Raw genomic sequence first — 21,203 nt, 5'->3', positions numbered from 1 at the left:
TTTCTTTCTATCTTCCAGACAGTTATTTGCCATTTAATTTAAACAGACATAGTGTATCATAAAATACACTATGTCTCTAATGGTAGGCCAGGCCACTGTTCAATGAGCACTAACTGTAGAACACAGCTCACATGGGCCTGGCCGGACCGCTGGATAGTCTGTGTTACTGGACCAGGCGAGTTCTCGTTCCTCTGAGAATCACGTGACTATGAGTAGCGCGCCACAGCCCAAGCTCGCGCTGCGCACCCGCCCCTTGAGAGAAGGAAAACAACATGCGCTAGACTAGAGGCTGGAGGCTGGAGTCTTCCTCTTCCATGATTGATTGAGGAACAATACTCATTGATAATATAGGCTTATTATTACCCCTGTATACATGTGAATTACATTTATACATGAATTATGGAAAAATACAACAGGGTATCTTACCAATATACAGTATGTGAGAAAAGGTTGTTGGTGATGAACTAATTATGTTACTAGAGCCTTCCCAAATATCATCACCTGACCCTCATATTAAAATGCATGACATCCATATAGGAATAGGCATATGCTCTGTTTTAGTTTTATATATATATATATCTTCATTATATGAACAAATAATAACCATATTAAACATCTTTATTATAACTACCTATCAACTATAACATTTTGATAAATTAGTATTATCCTCTTATTATTAGTAGCCTATAGTAGCCCAGACGCCTATGTAATAGCAGACTAATAGTATTCTGTTAGTAGTAATAACGTTAGTAGTAGCCTTATAGTAGCCGTGTAGCCCTTGTGAGTAGAATCATTCATAAGCTACATGTGGGCTATCCAAATGTCCATATACTTTCAAGTCGCACGCTTTTTACCCCAGTCCAGCTATCAGGCACAGTGTGATCATAATAAAGACGTCACTCTCTAACTGAGCCAGTTAAGTGCGCAGCTTTTAACTGTACAACTTCAATTTCAGCATGCTTGCGGACGACATAGGAATCTTCGGATCCCATCGGTGTGTGAACACAAATACACGGACCCTATTATTTACTTCGGGTCCGTAGCGAAGAAATCCTTATTTTATGGTGGATCTCAAACGCGGAGTTCGACGCTTTAGTGGCAAGCTTGAGTCGCTACAAATAGGAGGACACGAGGATCCTTAAAGGTATTTCTAACTGCGACACTGTATCAAAACTAGACATGTGTGCGCGCATCCCAGAGAAGCACATTAGAAATATGACATTATAATGTTATTGGTTGGGCGTGAAAGCTGTCCACTGCGTAAAACTAACATCATTGAAATGGATAGGCTATGCTTCAACGTATGTGACTTCTGTTATCGGCTGTTGGTGTAGGATTCTAAGGAAGGCTGACGCCTGGTACGGTTAATACGACTCCGTTAATACGACTCATTTGCCCTGAAAACGAAAAGCCTTTACGCAGAGCGACATTTGTTTTCTTCTCACCAATTCCAGAACATTTTGTGGGATAGGGTTATAGAATTCTGCAGAAGAGGTTATGAAATCCGGGAAAAGTGTACTACGCACTTAGATGCTCTGTTTTCATATTGGCTTTCAGAAGAGGCACGCCCACTTTTACTAACATTGTATGTGCAGGGGAAAACTTGTTTTTCAGACTGCCATTTGGTCTAGGTATATGACAAGTTTGACGTGCTTGCGGTTTCACTTTATTATAGGCCCGTTATTTTATGATTCCGTTGTTTTAGTCAAACATGATAAAAGAGTACGAATGGCACATTGTAGCACTGACCAGGCTATAATCCTTTTTTATGCAGTCCTTGGTGCTTTTGCTAACAGAAGGGGGCAGTGGTTCGCTCACGTACACGCATGCAGAAGTTTGAGTCATGCGTTTCATTTGGCTGTGTGTGTGTGTGTGTGTGTGTGTGGAGGGGGGGGGGGGGGGGGGGGGGGCTGAATCACTTCTCTTACGGGAAACTCTTGGGAAATTACTTTGCCAATTGCTATTGATGTTATCACATCCCAGATCCTAGTAAAACGTGTTTTTGGAGTCAGGCACAACCAATTCACACAATACATTTTCACACGAACAGGCGATATCCTCCTTTAATACTACTGCTAACAACACAAAAATTGACTATTAAGAATTGGTGAAATAGGAAAGTGTTCTTTAGCACGATTGACCAGGACACTTCCATGTGTTTTGTCTTTGTGTCAGTGCCAGTAACTCCAGTCATTTCTATCATGGTGCAGGACCATGGAGGATGCCCCAGAAGCCCCTGTCTCAGACCCAGCCCCAGACCTGGCCCTGATCCCAACCCCAACACCTTGTCCTGCCTCCAACATACCCTCCCGTAGCCTGTTGGAGTGGAGGAAGAGGGTGAAGTCTGAGTACATGCGCCTCCGTCAGCTGAAACGCTTTAAAAATGCAGAGGAGGTCAAGGTGAGGATAATGAGAGAGAGAGTGAGAGAGAGAGAGATTGTGTGTATAGGTATTCCAAACTATTCTTACATTTCCTGTCTTTTCCAGGCCTTGTTCATGTCCAACCGGCAGAAGATAGAGGAATGTACCAACCTTCTGAACGAGGAGTGGTCCAAGCTGAGGATCCAGTCAGTTCCCCTGTCTACCCCAGGTGGAGCGCTGCCCGGCAAGAAGGTGAAAGAGAGAGAGAATGACAAAAGGATAGAGAGACATACAGTAGGGGGCGACGCGTCACATTTTCTGGTCTATCCAGACAAAGCAACGATTTCCTGTGACAGTGAACCTCGTAGCTGCACTTAATATAATAATATAGTATATGATAATATGCCATTTAGCAGACGCTTTTATCCAAAGCAACTTACAGTCATGTGTGCATACATTTTTACGTATGGGTTTGCCCGGGGATCAAACCCACTACCCTGGCGTTACAAGCGCCATGCTCTACCAATTGAGCTACAGAGGACCACTTGTAATAGGTCTTATGAAACGGGAGAGCCTAACGGATGCAACAATAACAGTTTCATCTCGCTGTGATGTTCTCAGATGGATTTATAGCTCTCAACAGGAAAAAATACAAAATCATTTCGTAGAATTGAAACAAGACCACTTTCTCTTGGTCACAGATGGACGAAATCACTTTAAATTTGAGGTTGTAACGAGTCTGCACCAAATACTTAAATACATGTAATTTTGTCCTTGAAACATTTAATTGAAATACTTTAGAATTCCATTCATTCCTATGGAGGACTGCTCCTACTGCGGAGTGCCAATATGGCCGACCAGTGGCTTCAAAGCCTCTCAATGGCCAATACATAGTGTCAGTAATCCAGGGTTTGTATACATTGTTAGTCTGCACACATTTGAATGGTGTCTCTGCATTGCTCAGAGAACGTTTGGCACAAAAGTCTCAGTCGTCAGTTTTATGAAATGGTGCCAATATTGTACTTTCACTAAGTTTGATCACATTTATTTTACAGTTATAAGAAAGGTGAAATCTTATAGTAAGTCGTTTATAATTTGATTGTTACTATATTTAGAAAGCATTTCAGTAATTTCAAGCCCTATTGCGCCACTTTTGTTGAATAGGGAAAAAATCATATATAATGTTTCATATTTTCATAGTATTTATACTATATACTTGAGTTTGTGTCCTCAAAAGTGAGTACACCTCAGCAATTTATAAACATTTTTACCAGAAAGGTGAGTTCTAGACCTTTCTAAAAAATGACAGCACTACCAGTTATTGTTTATGGCCATCATGAAAAATAATAACTTTTGTGTATCTGTATTTAGGGGGAAATCTACATTTTGGCCTAACGGTCAAAATTAACTAGCCCTTTCAAGCCCATTCTGACTCCTGCCTCCTCATTAACCAGGGAGATGCTGAGCTGCCAAAAAAGGGTTCATGAGGCTGTCTTACCGAGGTCAATAACGAAACTCTCTCAGAACCTATGATGAAAACAGCCTGGAGGCAGACTGAGCAGCATCTTGTGTTCAGAAATTCTCACAATACACTTCTCTAGAGTCTTGGTATTTGTTTCTCAGTTCATTTCAGTGTAGTGTCAGTGGATGTAGCAACGTCTTTATCCAGTTAGGTAATAGTAGCCTACCTGTTGGTTATAATCCAGTACTGGTCTGTCCTCTGTCATACTCACCCCTCTGTCTCTGGTCCAATCACAGTTGTGCATGGTGGAGTTTGGCTTCCCAGCGTTTAAAGCTCAGGCGGTTGCCTTGCGGCCCCTGACGACCGTGGCAGGAATCCCCTTCATGTATTCCTGGTCCCCTCTGCAGCAGAACTTCATGGTATGGGGCTTTCCCGACAACACACACACAGACACACACACACATGCACGTACACACACACACACCAGGAAAAACCCACGTCCTTATTCCACTTGTGTAATAACAATAAACGCTCAACTCCATCTCTATGCAATAACAAAGTAATTCTCAATTACTGTGCAACAACATGATAGGTTGCGTCTATCGTTACTACATTGTTATTACACAGGTATAAAAACCCTAATATGAACATATGCACACAGATGTATTAATGTACCACATTAACACTCACACACACACAGCCAGATGTGAGTATGTGTGTGTTTCCTAGGTGGAGGATGAGACGTTCCTCCATAACATCCCCTACATGGGAGACGAGGTGTTGGAGCAGGACGAGGCCTTCCTGGAGGAGCTCATCGACAACTACGACGGTGTCCATGGAGACAGAGGTGACCTGCCTACCTACCTAGACTAGGGATCTCATCCTTTCTGTCCTGTTTTGATTACACACACTGTCAGTCTGATTTATCAATTCGTTATTTTATTGGAGATGTGGGGTTAGGCGTGCTCTCTGATGTCATCGGTACAGTAAGTGCGTTGCTGTGTGCTGCTGGGGTAATCTTAATTGTTTAGGGGATATGTGCTGACGCATGTTGTATGATGTCATCAGTAGGCGCTGACATGTTGACTGTGTGGTTTGTCTCCCAGAGGGAGGGTTCATCAACGATGAGATCTTTAAAGAATTAGTGGAGGCACTAAGCCAGTACTCAGACCAGGAGGAGGAAGAGGAGGAGAAAGGGGGTACAGAGGAGGAGAAGGGGGTGAGGAAGAGCTCTGGGGAAGGGACTGAAGAGACCAAGGTGGGGCCCACAGCCTTCTTCAGGAGGAAGAGGAGGAGTGTCATAGAGGGTAAGTGTCCTCCAGAAACTTTTGACTGACACATGTAACCACAACTAACATAGTTCATGTCTCCTAGATATGATTGGATGCTTATCTAACAAAAGGCAATACATGCTGTTTTCTATATAAGAGTCACTGGTCTTACTATGCTGGATTATCGGTGTGCATGCTTATTTGTCTTTGCATAGACTTGTCCTCCTACTCTTATCAGTGGCATGAGAGAACAGCAGGTACAGGTCAGGCTGATCACTGTGACTGTGCTGTACCCCATGTTGTACAGGAGCCAGCAGGGACAGACAGGGTGGTGGGGGAACCTGTTTGGTCTGAACACCGGTACAATAAGACCAGGCTACAGTTACAAGGCCCTGTGACCTCTGGCACATTGAGAGCGCTGGAGATTATGGGAACTGGGGGGGGGGGGGGAGCTACTCTACACACTGTGGCATCAGACACTGTCACTCAGTGTCAGAACACATCAGTATGACAAACACCCTGTGCCACTGGTACTCTCTTATTACACAGAGTACATGGACAAACAGTCCTTCTTAATAGGCACAGGACTTTGCTATCGTTCCAATATGATTGCTTACATGGCAAAAAATGCAACACAATTACATCTCAACGGGAATTGGGAACTAGAAAAGGGGTGGTTGAGTTGCTAATGATCTGCTCTTTGCTTTTCTTCTCACCACCTTCCTTAGTGAGGGATTTGCCTGCCAATAAGAAGATCCCGCATGAAAAGATATTCACGGCCATCGCCTCGATGTTCCCCTACAAGGGTACGACTGAGGAGCTGAAGGAAAAGTAAGAAAAGTACCCAACAACTGTGCTGTGCTTAGCCGAGCGTTGCTTAGTGTTCACCATGGAGATGGGAGCTCTCAGGGAGATGCTAATAATGCTCTCTGCCCTCTCTTCTCACACTCAAAAGAGAAGTTGTTGCATCACCGTCTGAAAAGCCTTTTTCTTAGAAAATACCGCAAACTTAACACACATCCAAATCCACCTGCAAATGAGCATAGGCGAGGGGTCGGCAACAGGCCGCCCGCGGGCGGGTGATTTATTCTGGAGCTAAAAATTAGTTTCATTTAGGAAATCTGTTCCCAAGTGTCTCAATGTAAACAAGGTATGAAATTATAGTTATTTTCAAATACAATCTGTTTTGGGGCTTAGTTGTGGTCAATTTGCAATGTACAAATTAATATAATTATGTTCTGGCCCCACAACCATCCACTCCGACAAAAATCGGCCCGCAGCTGAATCTAGTTGCCTACCCCTGGCATAGGCCTACTCGAGTCAGAATACAGCTACTTACTGTAGTTTCCCGCTTCTACTGTATATCATGCCATATACCATGCTCATACAAAATACAATCTTGATACAAAGTTATATTATACATAGAAAGGCTATGTTTTGTTTTATCCTCTTCTTCCCCAAATGACACCTCCCTAGGTACAAGGACCTCCTGGAGCCCCCCAGCCCGGTAAAGCTGCCCCCCCTGTGCACCCCTAACATAGACGGGCCGTTCGCCAAGTCTGTCCAGCGGGAGCAGTCCCTACACTCCTTCCACACGCTCTTCTGCAGGCGCTGCTTCAAATACGACTGCTTCCTCCACCGTAATGTGTCCTTTGGGTTGACTATTTTCTCTCACTTTCTGTATCTCTCTCTAACTCTCTCTCTGTGTTTTTAACCTATTGACATCTGTCAACATGTGGCTTTTCCTCTAGATTTCTGTTTTTATTTTTTCTCTGTCTCACTCAGACTCTTGGAATCAACACATCTCTAGTGTTATAATAAATGCATTATTACTAACCAGGACAAACATATTTTCATGACTTCACTAATATCATCAAAATCTATAAATCATAGCACGTTTTTGGACTCATTCAGTAGTTTTTACCCGATCAAGTAGAATTCTGTTTAAAAAATCATTTTAAAAGTACCATTTATATTCCTAAAACATACATTGAAAATGACACTGTTGCTGCTTCCTGTTGTCATGGCTTTTTGATTTATGGCCGTGTGTCAAAACACCGGTTTTAGATGTCCAAATTCATAATCAATATGCTGCAATAACTTGTGATATTTTGAAGACCAATACATACAAGTTACACCCTACACACACGTGTCACACATGTTCAGAATACTTGTATTTTGCAAAATTAGCGCCTTACAAACTGAAGAATGGAATTGATTAGGTTGTTCACTCACATCGATATTGTATTGAAATCAATAGAACTAGGACAATAACCGTGGTGATATGTACCGTTAGCACTCTTCTAACAGACAAACCTCAATGAACTTGGGTATACTACATATATCTGTCGAAGGATGACAACCTGTCATCAATACGGAAAAGGAAACACTTTTTGGACTGGATAATTTCAATGAATCACCACTTCACCATCGGTTTCTAATAGCAACAGGGGTTGGCGTTCATTTGAATGATAGTTTAACCCTCAAATCCATTAATTCATGTAATGCCAGAGATGTTTATGGGAGGAGCGCTCATTGTTTTTCTAGCTACTGTGGTCTGAAAATGACAGCTGCGTTCTAAGTCCACACTGAGAATGTATCATCTAATGCACAATTGTGTTGATTCCCGCCATTGGTTCATTTTGGTACAGCATGTCACCATATCTGATTATCAGCTGTTTTCAAACACACGTTGGTCTCAAAATGATTATCTTCCTCAACAGTGTGCAGCGAATTCTACTAAATGGAAACCCTAAATTAGTATGACATCCTGGCATTTAAAGCATACAACATTTTCAAATACTAGAAAACGTTATATTTTCGCATATTTAGAACGCAAGTATGGGTATTCGGACACAGCCACTGGTACTAAACCAAAGATCATGATGACTATAAACTGTAATATTAACATCACCAATCTGAGGTAAAAAGGATGTGTACTTCCTGCTATTCTTGTGTGGTAAAAACATTAGTATGTGTAATATAGTAACACATTCTGTCCACCATAGGGACATTAAAGTAATATAACATAAATATGTCAAAGTAATTCAATATTTTAATATATGATGATAGTAAATGTAGCAGACTCATACATGTTTACAACAATGACATATATTCCTTCCTACTTTAACCATGCAGACAGTTTATATGCTCCTAAGCACAATTTAACCAGAATCTCTAGAGCATCCATAGGGTCTGTGCAGCATGCTGAATGTTTTACGTCCCTAGTATTACTGTTCTACTAACAAGTATACTGATAGTAACAATATACTGTATGTGTCTTTCCAGCTTTTCACGCTACACCCAATGTTTACAAGAGGAAGAGCAAGGAGATTCGCATGGAGACAGAGCCCTGTGGTCTGGACTGCTTTTTGCTACAGGTGTGCTCAGATCCTCTACATGTCCTCTGTGTTTAACTGCCCGACAACATACATGTTCTGATCCATTCAGCCCTACTTTAACACTCGTCTATCTCTTCATTTCTGTCCCTCTCATCCTCTCTCCCTCCTCTAAAGAAAGGGGCCAAAGAGTTTGCGGATCAGGAGATGCTGCGCTCCCAGAAGTCCCGTCGCCGGCGGCGAAAGCCACGCCCGCCGAGCTCCAGCTGCCCCGGCCCGTCAGGCACCACTGAGGAGGCCAAGGAGGGGGATAGTGAACACGAGACCACCAGCTCCTCAGGTAGCTTGGGGAAACACTAGTTTTATAAGGGTCAAGACAGACCAACACGAACATCGGCCGTGCGCAGTAGATCACCTGTTGGGTGTCAACAAACGGTGGCGATTCAACATGTAGAATCATTGGGAAATTAACAGAAAATGACAGCCGATGTTCTGAGGTCAGAGGCGATAGGACGGCCACCCCCTGCGCGCGGCCGATGTTCATGTTGGTCTGTCTGGTCCGTAAGTACTTTAAGAGACAGACAAACTCTTCAATTATGGGAAAGACTAGCTTCTAAGGTACTATTTATTCATAGGTTGCACCTCCGTCACTCGGTCGCGTCATGCCATTGTTATGAACCTTCTCAAGCCATAGTGGTGCCCTAAAGTCGTGATAAGCCCAGTCAGTTCTGGACGGAGGCTAACGACTGTTTAGTCTAAATTACACTATAGTGCCTGGAAATACGATTACATTGCTAAAGTAGTCAAATGTTTAGTAGTAAAAATCCGGTGTCCTCCCCTCAATCTTAGCTAACAATCTTAGCTAACAAGCTAACGTTATACTGCATCTAAAGTTTGAAGAATGGCGCCGAAGAAGATGGCTACCGTTTTACGGGGTCCTAACCAATTGTGCTATTGTGTGTGTTTTTTTCGCGTTATTTGTAACTTATTTTGTAGATAATGTTTCTGCCACGTCTCTTATGACCGAAAACAGCTTCTGCATATTAGAACAGCGAATACTCACCTTGTACTGGACAAAGATTTGTTTCTTTAACGAGTCGGACGCAAAGGATTTTCTTCAGACACCCGACAAGGCCCAAATCCCCGTCATTCGCAGGAGAAAGAGACGTAAGGACGTAGTACGGGGTGCCTTGTAAGGATCCGACGGCGAGTGGCTAATCTGCCTCTACCATCAGTCCTATTAGCCAACGTACAATCATTAGATAACAAAATAGACAAACTACGATCATGGATATCCTATCAACGGGACATTAAAAACTGTAATATCTTATGTTTCACTGAGTCGTGGCTTAACGACGACATGGATAACATACAGCTGGCGTGATATACGCTGCATCGGCAATATAGAACAGTTGCCTCCGGTAAGACAAGGGGTGGTGGTCTGTGTATATTTGTAAGCAACAGCTGGTGCACAAAATCTAATATTAAGGAAGTCTCTAGGTTTTGCTCGCCTGAGGTAGAGTATCTTATGATAAGCTGTAGACCATACTATTTACCAAGAGAGTTTTCATCTATATTTTTCGTCGCTGTCTATTTACATTTACATTTACATTTACGTCATTTAGCAGACGCTCTTATCCAGAGTGACTTACAAATAGGTGCATTGACCTTATAGCCAGTGGGATAACCACTTTACTACGTTTTCTTTTTTTCTTTTTCTTTTTTGGGTGGGGGGGGGGGGGGGGGGGGGGTTGGAGTAAAGGGGGGGGGGGGGGGGGGGGTAGAAGGATTACTTTATCCTATCCCAGGTATTCCTTAAAGAGGTGGGTATTTCAAATGTCTCTGGAAGGTGATGAGTGACTCCGCATCCTATCCCAGGTATTCCTTAAAGAGGTGGGGTTTCAAATGTCTCTGGAAGGTGATGAGTGACTCCGCTGTCCTGGCGTCGTGAGGGAGCTTGTTCCACCATTCGGGTGCCAGAGCAGCGAACAGTTTTGACTGGGCTGAGCGGGAACTATGCTTCCGCAGAGGTAGGGGAGCCAGCAGGCCAGAGGTGAATGAACGCAGTGCCCTCGTTTGGGTGTAGTGACTGATCAGAGCCTGAAGGTACGGAGGTGCCGTTCCCCTCACAGCTCCGTAGGCAAGCACCATGGTCTTGTAGCAGATGCGAGCTTCAACTGGAAGCCAGTGGAGTGTGCGGAGGAGCGGGGTGACGTGAGAGAACTTGGGAAGGTTGAACACCAGACGGGCTGCGGCATTCTGGATGAGTTGTAGGGGTTTAATGGCACAGGCAGGGAGCCCAGCCAACAGCGAGTTGCAGTAATCCAGACGGGAGATGACAAGTGCCTGGATTAGGACCTGTGCCGCTTCCTGTGTAAGGCAGGGTCGTACTCTCTGAATGTTGTAGAGCATGAACCTACAGGATCGGGTCACCGCCTTGTTGTTAGCGGAGAACGACAGGGGTGTTGTCCAGGGTCACGCCAAGGCTCTTCGCACTCTGGGAGGAGGACACAACGGAGTTGTCAACCGTGATGGCGAGATCATGGAACGGGCAGTCCTTCCCCGGGAGGAAGAGCAGCTCCGTCTTGCCGAGGTTCAGCTTGAGGTAGTGATCCGTCATCCATACTGATATGTCTGCCAGACATGCAGAGATGCGATTCGCCACCTGGTTATCAGAAGGGGGAAAGGAGAAGATTAGTTGTGTGTCGTCAGCGTAGCAATGATAGGAGAGGCCATGTGAGGATATGACAGAGCCAAGTGACTTGGTGTATAGCGAGAATAGGAGAGGGCCTAGAACTGAGCCCTGGGGGACACCAGTGGTGAGAGCACGTGGTGCGGAGACAGCTTCTCGCCACGCCACTTGGTAGGAGCGACCGGTCAGGTAGGACGCAATCCAAGAGTGAGCCGCGCCGGAGATGCCCAGCTCGGAGAGGGTGGAGAGGAGGATCTGATGGTTCACAGTATCAAAGGCAGCAGACAGGTCTAGAAGGACAAGAGCAGAGGAGAGAGAGTTAGCTTTAGCAGTGCGGAGAGCCTCTGTGACACAGAGAAGAGCAGTCTATTTACCACCACAAACCAATGCTGGCACTAAGACCTCCCTCAATGAGCTGTATAAGGCCATAAGCGAACAGGAAAACGCTCATCCAGAGGCGGTGCTCCTAGTGGCCGGGGACTTTAATGCAGGGAAACTTAAATCCGTTTTACCTCTTTTCTACCAGCATGTTAAATGTGCAACCAGAAGGGAAAAAACTCCTCTTCTTGTTCGGGCAGGCTTCGGCATTCGTCGTCACCGCTCCTCATCTCATCATTCCATTTGTTTTGTCTTGTTTATTACACACACCTGGTTCATATCGCCTCATCAGTACCTGTATAAGTGTTCCCTCTGCCCCCTTGTCTTTGTGTTTATTTATTGTGGAGGTTAATATAGCTAGGTGGAGCTCTTTTGTATTGTGTATCACCGGGATATTCACCCGTGTGCCTTGTTGTTTTCCAGTGCGCAGTATTTCCACCCCCGCATTGTTGCGTACCGCTGTGTTACAGACTAAACCATTTATCCTGTGATTTACCCTCCTGTGCCTGACTCTTTCAAAATCACGCACCACAACAGGACTAAGATTGAATCGTAGTACACCAGCTCCGACACTCGTCGGATGTGGCAGGGCTTGCAAACTTTTACAGACTACAAAGGGAAGCACAGCCGCGAGCTGCCCAGTGACACAAGCCTACCAGACGAGCTAAATTACTTCTATGCTCGCTTTGAGGCAAGCAACACTGAAGCATGCATGAGAGCATCACCTGTTCCAGACGACTGTGTGATCACGCTCTCTGTAGCCGATGTGAGTAAGACCTTTAAACAGGTCAACATTCACAAGGCCGCAGGACCAGACAGAATACCAGGACGTGTACTCCGAGCATGCACTGACCAACTGGCAAGTGTCTTCACTGACATTTTCAACCTATCCCTGACTGAGTCTATAATACCAACATGTTTCAAGCAGACCACCATAGTCCCTGTGCCCAAAAACACTATGGTAACCTGCCTAAATTACTACCGACACGTAGCACTCACGTCTGTAGCCATGAAGTGCTTTGAAAGGCTGGTCATGGCTAACATCAACACCATTATCCCAGAAACCCTAGACCCATTCCAATATGCATACCGCCCCAACAGATCTACAGATGATGCAATCTCTATTGCACTCCACACTGCCCTTTCCCACCTGGAAAAAATAAACACCTATGTGAGAATGCTATTCATTGACTACAGCTCAGCGTTCAACACCATAGTGCCCTCAAAGCTCATCACTAAGCAAAGGACCCTGGGACTAAACACCTCCCTCTGCAACTGGATCCTGGACTTCCTGATGGGCCGCCACCAGGTGGTAAGGGTAGGTAACAACACATCTGCCACGCTGATCCTCAACACGGGGGCCCCTCAGGGGTGCGTGCTCAGTCCCCTCCTGTACTCCCTGTTCACCCATGACTCATGGCCAGTCACGACTCCAACACCATCATTAAGTTTGCCGACGACACAACAGTGGTAGGCCTGATCACCAACAACGATGAGACAGCCTATAGGGAGGAGATCAGAGACCTGGTCGTGTGGTGCCAGGATAACAACCTCTCCCTCAACGTGATCAAGACAAAGGAGAGGATTGTGGACTACAGCAAAAAGACGGGGCTGTAGTGGAGCAGGTTGAGAGCTTCAAGTTCCTTGGTGTCCACATCACCAACAAACTATCATGGTCCAAACACACCAAGACAGTGAACAGGGCACGACAAAGCCTATTCCCCCTCAGGAGACTGAAAAGATTTGGCATCGGTCCTCAGATCCTCAAAAGGTTCTACAGCTGCACCATCGAGAGCATCCTGACTGGTTGCATCACCACCTGGTATAGCAACTGCTCGGCCTCCGACCGCAAGGCACTACAGAGGGTAGTGCGTACGGCCCAGTACATCACTGGGGCCAAGCTTCCTGCCATCCAGGACCAGGCGGTGTCAGAGGAAGGCCCTAAAAACTGTAAAGGACTCCAGTGACCCTAGTCATAGACTGTTCTCTCTGCTACCGCAAGGCAAGTGGTACCGGAGTGCGAAGTCTAGGTCCAAAAGGCTTCTTAACAGCTTCTACCCCCATGCCATAAGACTCCTGAACAGCTAATCAAATGGCCACCCAGACTATTTGCATTGTTCCCCCCACCCCCTCTTTTACGCTGCTGCTACTCTCTGTTTATTATCTATGCATAGTCACTTTAACTCTACCTACATGTACATATTACCTCAATTACCTCAACTAACCTGTGCCCCCACACATTCACTCTGTACCGGTACCCCCTGTATATAGCCTCGCTACTGTTATTTTACTGCTGCTCTTTAATTATTTGTTATTTAAATTTTTTACTTATCTATTTTTTACTTAACACTTATTTTTCTTAAAACTGCATTGTTGGTTAAGGGCTTATAAGTAAGCATTTCACTGTAATGTCTACACCTGTTGTATTCGGCACATGTGACAAAGTCAATCTGGCGACATCAAAATGATGACAAAAGGTTTTCCTTCTAATGATTAGCCTCCTTTTGAATGGCATTGTATTTCCAAGCCACTGTAATGCACTTTTGATTAAATCTTCATCAGTGCTCATTGACGATACATTGAGTTGAATGCTCAGTTGGGCATCAGTCCAAAATGAACGTTCAAAACAATATTGTGACAAAACATGCAACTCATGAATAGGAGACTACCAGCTTCCTATCTTCTTAGGTAGGAAAACACTAATGCCTCAACTACTACAGTACTACAGTATATCTGTCATACCTAAGTGTATTACTGACAGAATGGATTGACTAATTCTCATATACCAGAATGGTTCATGTGTGCTGAATGCCGTACATCAGAAAAGAGAACCTTGGCTGAAGATGACAGTTTTGAAAAACCATTCGCTCTCTCTCACTCGCTATCCAAACACAACAATCCAACCATGGGTTTTGCACGCTTCAGCCCCAAAACAAACAGATTCTTCACTCAGCCCCTCCCCCCGGTTTCCTCTTTCTGTTGAGAGACTGATGTGGAGAACAGTGAGAGGGAAAAAGAGCACTTTCCACTCGCTCTCGTTTTCTCTGTCTTAATCACTCACTCTCTCTCTCTACTGTCTCTCTCTTGCATTCAGTTTGGAAGGAACTAATATCTGTACTGTGATGTCACTGCAGCTCTTCATTTTGAAGATAGACTACTGACTTAAGCTGGTGGCTCAGCGGCCTTCCCCACTAGCTCAAATCATGTGTAAAAACAGATTGATGAGCGGACTAATAAGCATTCCCCAGTCATAGCATGTGGTCACAGTAACACAGCCTTGAACCTGTTGCCAAGCAACATGTCGCTCTCTGCCTTTGGCAGTGGGTGTATGAGCATAAGTCTCAAATACCCTCTCTGTGTGTGTTTTTGTGTACGGTCAGAGAGCAACTCTCGCTGTCAGACTCCCACCAAGCTGCGCCCGGGGGAGGAGCACAGGGAGCAGGTGGAAACTCCTGTCCAGTGGAGTGGGGCGGAGGAGTCTCTGTTCAGAGTGCTGCACGGAACCTACTACAACAACTTCTGCTCCATCGCTCGCCTCATCAGCACCAAGACCTGCAAACAGGTGAACCACCAAGAACCTACACCCAGCAGATGCTCATATACTCTATTGATACACCAATTAAAGCAAGTCTCCTGGCCTACACACAAACGACCAAAACACATTACAGACATGTACAGACAGACAAGATAACAAAGTTGTGCTGTGACTTATGTAGTGTGTTGCCATTGATAGAAGTGTCGTAACACATAATACTGTGTGGAAAATTGTCATAAATTAGGACTTTTACGACATGTACATGACATCTTTGTTATTCTCAGAGACTCCGGCTTATAGCAAACAGATCCCTTCCTACTTGAGGTATTGTGGTGATGTTATGTGTCTATATTATGGGAGTATTGTATGGGGAACATATTAGGGCCTCTGATCAGATTTACAAAGCCATTGAGAGACACGTTCCAATCCTCCAAAACAAAGACAGATAGACAAAGAGGGCGAAGCGCGATGACAGAGATCAACCACAGACATTGCAAAGTAGCTTTGCCCCCTGCAGCAGCATCCCATCCCCCAGTCTGAGGGATCCCAACACAATGCTAGTGTTACTCTATAGCATGGCCCTGTTATCCCTCAGAGAGCCTGTGGTTTGGCTAGATGGAAAAGCTGCTGCTACGAGATTCCCAGTCCCTCCCTCTGCGTAATGTGTGTCTGTCTGTTTTAGGGAGGAAGCCAAATCTGTGTTTTTGGCAGGCAGAAGTGGTTTGGGGCTTTGTGGGTGTGTGTGGGGAGAGGGATGGGTGTGTGTGTGTGTGTGTGTGTGTGTGTGTGTGTGTCTGTGTGTATTACACTGAGATGGTGGTGGGTTCTGGTAGGGAGGAGAGGACCGGATGTTTTATGGAGTAATCACATGCAGTGATGCGCTTCCCAGCTTAATTTGAGTGACACTCAACCACACAATGGGACCAAGTCCAGAACCACACAAGATTCTGCATAGTTGTGTATAGATGTGTCATATCTGTGTGTATGCGTGGACGAATATGCTTGCATGTGTGTGTTAATGTGTGTGTGCTCTCTCTCCTTCAGGTGTATGAGTTTGCTGTGAAAGAGGTCCTCATCCATCGCGTTCCGTTGGAGGATGGTGGCAATTCCCCTCAGAAGAAGAAGAGGAAGCACAGGCAAGATGGCCGCCGACTTTTACACTCACTCACAGTCCCTGTTGCAGAATGGACCCTGATACACAGATCAGTGGGAGAAATAGATGAAACCTTGCGGAAAACTGTGATGAACTGCTATTTTTCAAATACCTTTGTACAGAAAAATACATGATTATTGAAAGTGCTTTTCATTTCTTTTGTAGGTTATGGGCAAAGATACAGCTCAAGAAAGGTGAGTTCTTCACTTGACTGAAGTATTGAAATAGTCAACTTAACATTGTCATTTGCATTTCTGTATAACTAAAGCCTTTGTCCTCTAGATAACTCGTCCAATCAGGTGTACAACTACCAGCCATGTGACCACCCGGACCACCCATGTGACAGCTCCTGTCCATGTGTGATGACCCAGAATTTCTGTGAGAAGTTCTGCCAGTGTGAGCACGAGTGTGAGTGTCACCTTACCCAAACACACCTCTACTGCTACCGTACACCATTACACCCACCACATCCCAACACACACACACCACTTCCCAACACGTACAGACCTTTTGCAGAAGTTCAAGACTTAACAGAGCCATATTTGAACACATACTGAACACTCCTTCCACTAAACTGGCTGTGGTAAATGTGTACTACTAGTACATGTACTGACAGCGAGAGGTTTCACAGCTCTACTCTGTAATGGGAATTGTAATGTGTTCACAGGACAATTCTACTGAAGACTAGCTCTCTTTCTCTCGGTGGATAAAAAGGCCCTTTGGACAGGCTATAATAGACAGTGGAGCAGTGTGTAAGACGATCCTCCTCCTCGCTGTGTGTTCGCGGGATAAGCTGTCCTCTGGCAGGCAGGGTTTGGTTAGCTGCAGGGGCGTCTGTTCAGCAGGGGGCTGTGTTCACAATGCTCTGACACATTCATCCCAGGAGAAATGAGGCAGAATGGCCGGGCCCACGCACTGAGAGAGAGAGAGAGAGAAGAGAGAGAGAGAGAGAGAGAGAGAGAGAGAGAGAGAGAGAGAGAGAGAGAAAGAGAGAGAGAGAGAGAGAGAGAGAGAGAGAGAGAGAATTGGCTCATCTAGTCTTCTAATAGAAATACAGTTGTCCCTCCCCCTCCCTGGTTCTGACAGGAAGCAGCTCCCCCTCCCTGGTTATGACAGGAAGCAGCGTATGGAGGGTTTCATGTGTGAGCTCCACAGCCCTGGAGAGGAATCAAAGACATGTGACAGGCACAGTGCCTGAGCTACAACATCATCCATCCCTACATTTATACCAGTCAGACTGCTACGACTAAACACTGCTCGATGATGCACACACACACAGCCACACAGACTGTAGGGAAGCACACTTAGGAAGGAGGAGAGACAAGACTAATGTTACTGCTCTAGTTAGGGAGTATTGTCCTCCAGCTAAACCTGTTGGAGACGAGAGGGACATTTAAGTTGTCTGCTGTTCATTTTCCTTCTTCCTCTGCCCAGAAGGCTTTCCATTACTCTCAGCACAGCTGTATTTCAGCATAGCTGCCAGCAGAGGTCAGTGATTGATGAGGTGCATTACAGAGCAGCAGCTTTTTTATCGTTGAGGCGGCGTTCATTAATGAAAATGTGGTTGCCGTTCGCCACGCCGCCACAGAGAATTCTGTTACAAAATAGTTTTCTAGTCCACTGAGGCATATAACTCGAATGGCCTCTCTGTTACCGCAGTATGTTTCTATGCAGTTTCTAAAAGCGACTATAAGCCTTTCCGCTGAACGTTCCCCTGTCTGACTCTGAACACTGTCCTGGGATGTTACGTTGTTCTCCAGGCCAGAACCGTTTCCCAGGCTGCCGCTGTAAGACCCAGTGCAACACCAAGCAGTGTCCCTGCTACCTGGCGGTAAGGGAGTGTGACCCAGATCTGTGTATGACCTGTGGAGCCACAGACCACTGGGACAGCAAAGTAGTCTCCTGCAAGAACTGCAGCATCCAAAGGGGGCTGAAGAAGGTAGGCCAGTGGGTCATGTTCCAGTCCAATGGAATGGAAAATAGGAGCTGGTTTTACAGGTAGCTTCTTAGCTGATGATGTGCTGTATCTTAATTCAGGTCAGTCAGAACCCATATTAACATGCTTATGACTTGCTGAGGAATAAAAGGCACAGTTGTATTATTCTAGTGTTGTCTTGTCATTTTGAGTAAATGTCAGCCACCTTTAACCACTGACCTGTAACCTCTGACCTCTCCCAGCACCTCCTGCTGGCCCCCTCAAATGTGGCAGGGTGGGGCACCTTCATCAAAGAGTCAGTTCAGAAGAATGAGTTCATCTCAGAGTACTGTGGAGAGGTGAGGCTTCATAAAACTGTTGAACGTAGCTTTCTTTATCATGTTATGGGGTATAGTTGGGTGTGGGTGTTATACAGTATCAATATGCGTTTGTATTAATGGCTTTGTATTAATGTATAAAAAGTTTAGTTTGACCAGCACACTCTGAAACTGTCTATCTGCAGCTGATCTCGCAAGATGAGGCAGACCGACGGGGGAGGATCTACGACAAATACATGTCCAGCTTCCTCTTCAACCTGAACAATGGTAAAAATGATTCCTCAACACTCTGATGATGCACAGTTAACCCTTTAAAGGACATCACAGTCGCTGTGTTCAGTGATCGCTGAGCTGACACTGTTCCTGTTATGTCTCAACAGACTTTGTCGTGGACGCCACACGGAAAGGGAATAAAATCAGATTTGCAAATCACTCGGTGAACCCAAACTGCTACGCTAAGGGTAGGATCACATAGACAAATACAAAGCCTGTTTTGTGGGATGGTTTGGTGACTTGTACAAATCAGTGATGTGATGGTTGACTGTGGGGCTGTTGTTGTTGCAGTGGTCATGGTGAATGGAGACCACCGCATCGGGATCTTTGCCAAACGGGCTATCCTACAGGGGGAGGAGCTCTTCTTTGACTATAGGTAGAGCCTTGTGGCCATGGGAACACTGGAGCCTTTGATACAATACGGTATCGCAGTCCTTCCTTGGTTGTCTCTGATATTTGTGGGATGACTTGCATTTTTTACACTGATGCTTCACACTGTCCTGACTCCCTCTCTCCTGCCCCTTACAGGTATAGCCAGGATGATGCCCTGAAGTATGTGGGGATCGAGAGAGAGATCGACATGGCCTAGCATTAAAGTGCTGCATTTCAGCCACCCGCACTGACCCCTTGCTGACTGACCCCCTCTCCTCCTCAGCCACCTGGTAACGCTTCTGCTCCTCCCCACAATGCCACAACAAACACAGAAGCTCTATTGGAATCTGAAACATTCACTGTGATGGAGGAGAATTCAAATGGCCGATCCATGTTACTGACTAGTCCCCATTGACAACAGTGCTGTGACTAAGTGGTCTTCTTCTCCCTTGGTGACATCATTTCCTCCTGCTACCACATCAGTGACATCACTTCCTCTCTCTGTATGATGCACTTCCCCACTGCTTTATCACTCACCTAGCGAAAGTGTGTACGTGAAGCTTCTGGAAAGAAACAAAGCAATTAGAATGGCAACAAAACCTACTATCTACAGTATATATTCAATGTATCGCTTATGCTGTACCATCAGCTTCATGGCATTGTTGTTATTTTTAACATGAAAACATGCTGTGTGTTATTCTCTGTATTTTTGTTACTGTACTCACATCTAATAACAATTGCTTGTTCTCTCAATGAGCAACGCTAGCTTTTAGCCTACAGTGTATCTATTAACAGTGCAAGACAGCGCATGTGTTGTCTTTTGGTTTAAAATTAACTGTAAGCACAATAGCAAGATAATTAGCTTTTATTGTCAAATGCAGCTCTATGGAGGAACTCAGTATCCTGTCATGTTACCTTTCCTGTTACTCAGAAAAAGCCTCTTCCTGGTAGCTGTTGGAGGCAATGCTAAACTCATGATAATGCTAAAGCTCTGTATCTGACCTGTCTCTGTGGCTATAGCATCAACAACACCCCCTTCATACATAGTGAAATAACTTACTGTGCATTTATATCAATGTTCTTCAAAAAGTACGAGAAACCGACTAACTGAATGTGAACTCTGAAGTGGTGGTTGGTGGGAGATCTCATTCCTCCTTTAGTTTGACAACTCTAGTCACCTGTGCCATTGGTACTCAGTGATATGTATACTTTATGAAGTATTTGCCATTCAGTTTACATGAGTGTCAGCTCCTCTAAATCCGAAAAGACTATATTCATATATAAGAACCATGAACACACTATAGTCTTCCCTGAAAGTGCCAAATGAATCTAAACAGAAAGAGAAGGGAAGTCATTATGTTTGTATTGTATATAATGGACAGGATTGTGTTACAGGTAACCATTTTACGGTTATAATCGTCACGGAAAAGCAAATAGGAAAAATTTTAAAAAATGACAAAATTTCAATTTTCAAGTGCCCCACCTGGATGTTGTGTACATACAACCATCCATCCGATCATGTTGTCACGCTATATAAAAGTGAATTGTGGAACTGACATCCAGGTCTGATATTCACCCAGGTTTTTATCCTTAAGTCCAAGACATTTACACCCATGACAAGATGAGATCTTTCTGCAAGGAGATGACTGAAACAATATGGAATTTATCGTTATGTACAATATTTGCCTATGAAAATAAAACTTTATACATTATTACAATATGCATCTTGTCGTTGAACACCATTGTCAGTCAGAGATAATTCTGGAATATGGAAGTGGGGGAGTGCTATTTGGGGGGTGGTGGGTTAGGATGAGTCAGGGTTGAACATACCCTAGCCTCAACCACAACCCTTTTTCTTGGGGGGGGGGGTTGTTTTTTTTACCCCCTTTTTCAATCTTGTCTCATCACTGCAGATTCCCAACGGACTTGGGAGGCGAAGGTCGAGTCATGCGTCCGCCAAACCGCGCTTCTTAACACCCGCCCGCTTAACCTGGAAGCCAGCCGCACCAATGTGTCAGAGGAAACACTGTTCAACTGACGACCAAGGTCAGCCTGCAGGCGGACAGCCCGCAAACAAGGAGTTGCTAGTGTGCGATGATCCAAGTAAAGCTACCC

General features: G+C 45.0%; 1 protein-coding gene across 2 annotated transcripts; it reads left to right on the top strand.

Moving 5' to 3' along the window:
- Positions 1 to 937: 937 nt before the first annotated feature.
- On the top strand, positions 938 to 20,800 carry LOC311126556 (histone-lysine N-methyltransferase EZH1-like). Of its 2 annotated transcripts, none has more exons than XM_084200548.1 (20): positions 938 to 1,144; positions 2,211 to 2,400; positions 2,488 to 2,613; positions 4,120 to 4,242; positions 4,553 to 4,670; positions 4,930 to 5,130; positions 5,823 to 5,925; positions 6,571 to 6,734; positions 8,383 to 8,474; positions 8,610 to 8,772; positions 14,883 to 15,064; positions 16,082 to 16,173; positions 16,356 to 16,384; positions 16,473 to 16,598; positions 17,951 to 18,129; positions 18,369 to 18,464; positions 18,629 to 18,710; positions 18,824 to 18,904; positions 19,008 to 19,092; positions 19,245 to 20,800. In XM_084200548.1, the coding sequence occupies exons 2-20, from the start codon at positions 2,215 to 2,217 to the stop codon at positions 19,303 to 19,305; spliced, it is 2,289 nt and encodes a 762-aa protein (XP_084056674.1). In that variant the 5' UTR covers positions 938 to 1,144; positions 2,211 to 2,214; the 3' UTR covers positions 19,306 to 20,800. The 2 variants fall into 2 exon arrangements, with proteins under 2 accessions (XP_084056674.1, XP_084056675.1); XM_084200549.1 differs by having other exon boundaries at positions 1,056 to 1,144; positions 19,008 to 19,139; positions 19,245 to 19,329.
- The last annotated feature ends 403 nt before the right edge of the window (positions 20,801 to 21,203 follow it).

The sequence above is a fragment of the Coregonus lavaretus genome, assembly GCF_964263955.1.
Source record: "Coregonus lavaretus genome assembly, contig: HAP1_SCAFFOLD_922, whole genome shotgun sequence".
In the NCBI taxonomy this organism is placed as follows: domain Eukaryota; kingdom Metazoa; phylum Chordata; class Actinopteri; order Salmoniformes; family Salmonidae; genus Coregonus; species Coregonus lavaretus.
This window is presented reverse-complemented; position numbering and strand designations above follow the sequence as displayed.

Bases quoted from the DNA above. Each gene is read 5' to 3' on its own strand.
- LOC311126556 (XM_084200548.1), top strand. From the start codon at position 2,215: ATGGAGGATGCCCCAGAAGCCCCTGTCTCAGACCCAGCCCCAGACCTG. The intron at 18,711-18,823 runs GTAAAAATGATT...ATGTCTCAACAG, and splicing joins CCTCTTCAACCTGAACAATG to ACTTTGTCGTGGACGCCACA. The intron at 18,905-19,007 runs GTAGGATCACAT...TTGTTGTTGCAG, and splicing joins CCCAAACTGCTACGCTAAGG to TGGTCATGGTGAATGGAGAC.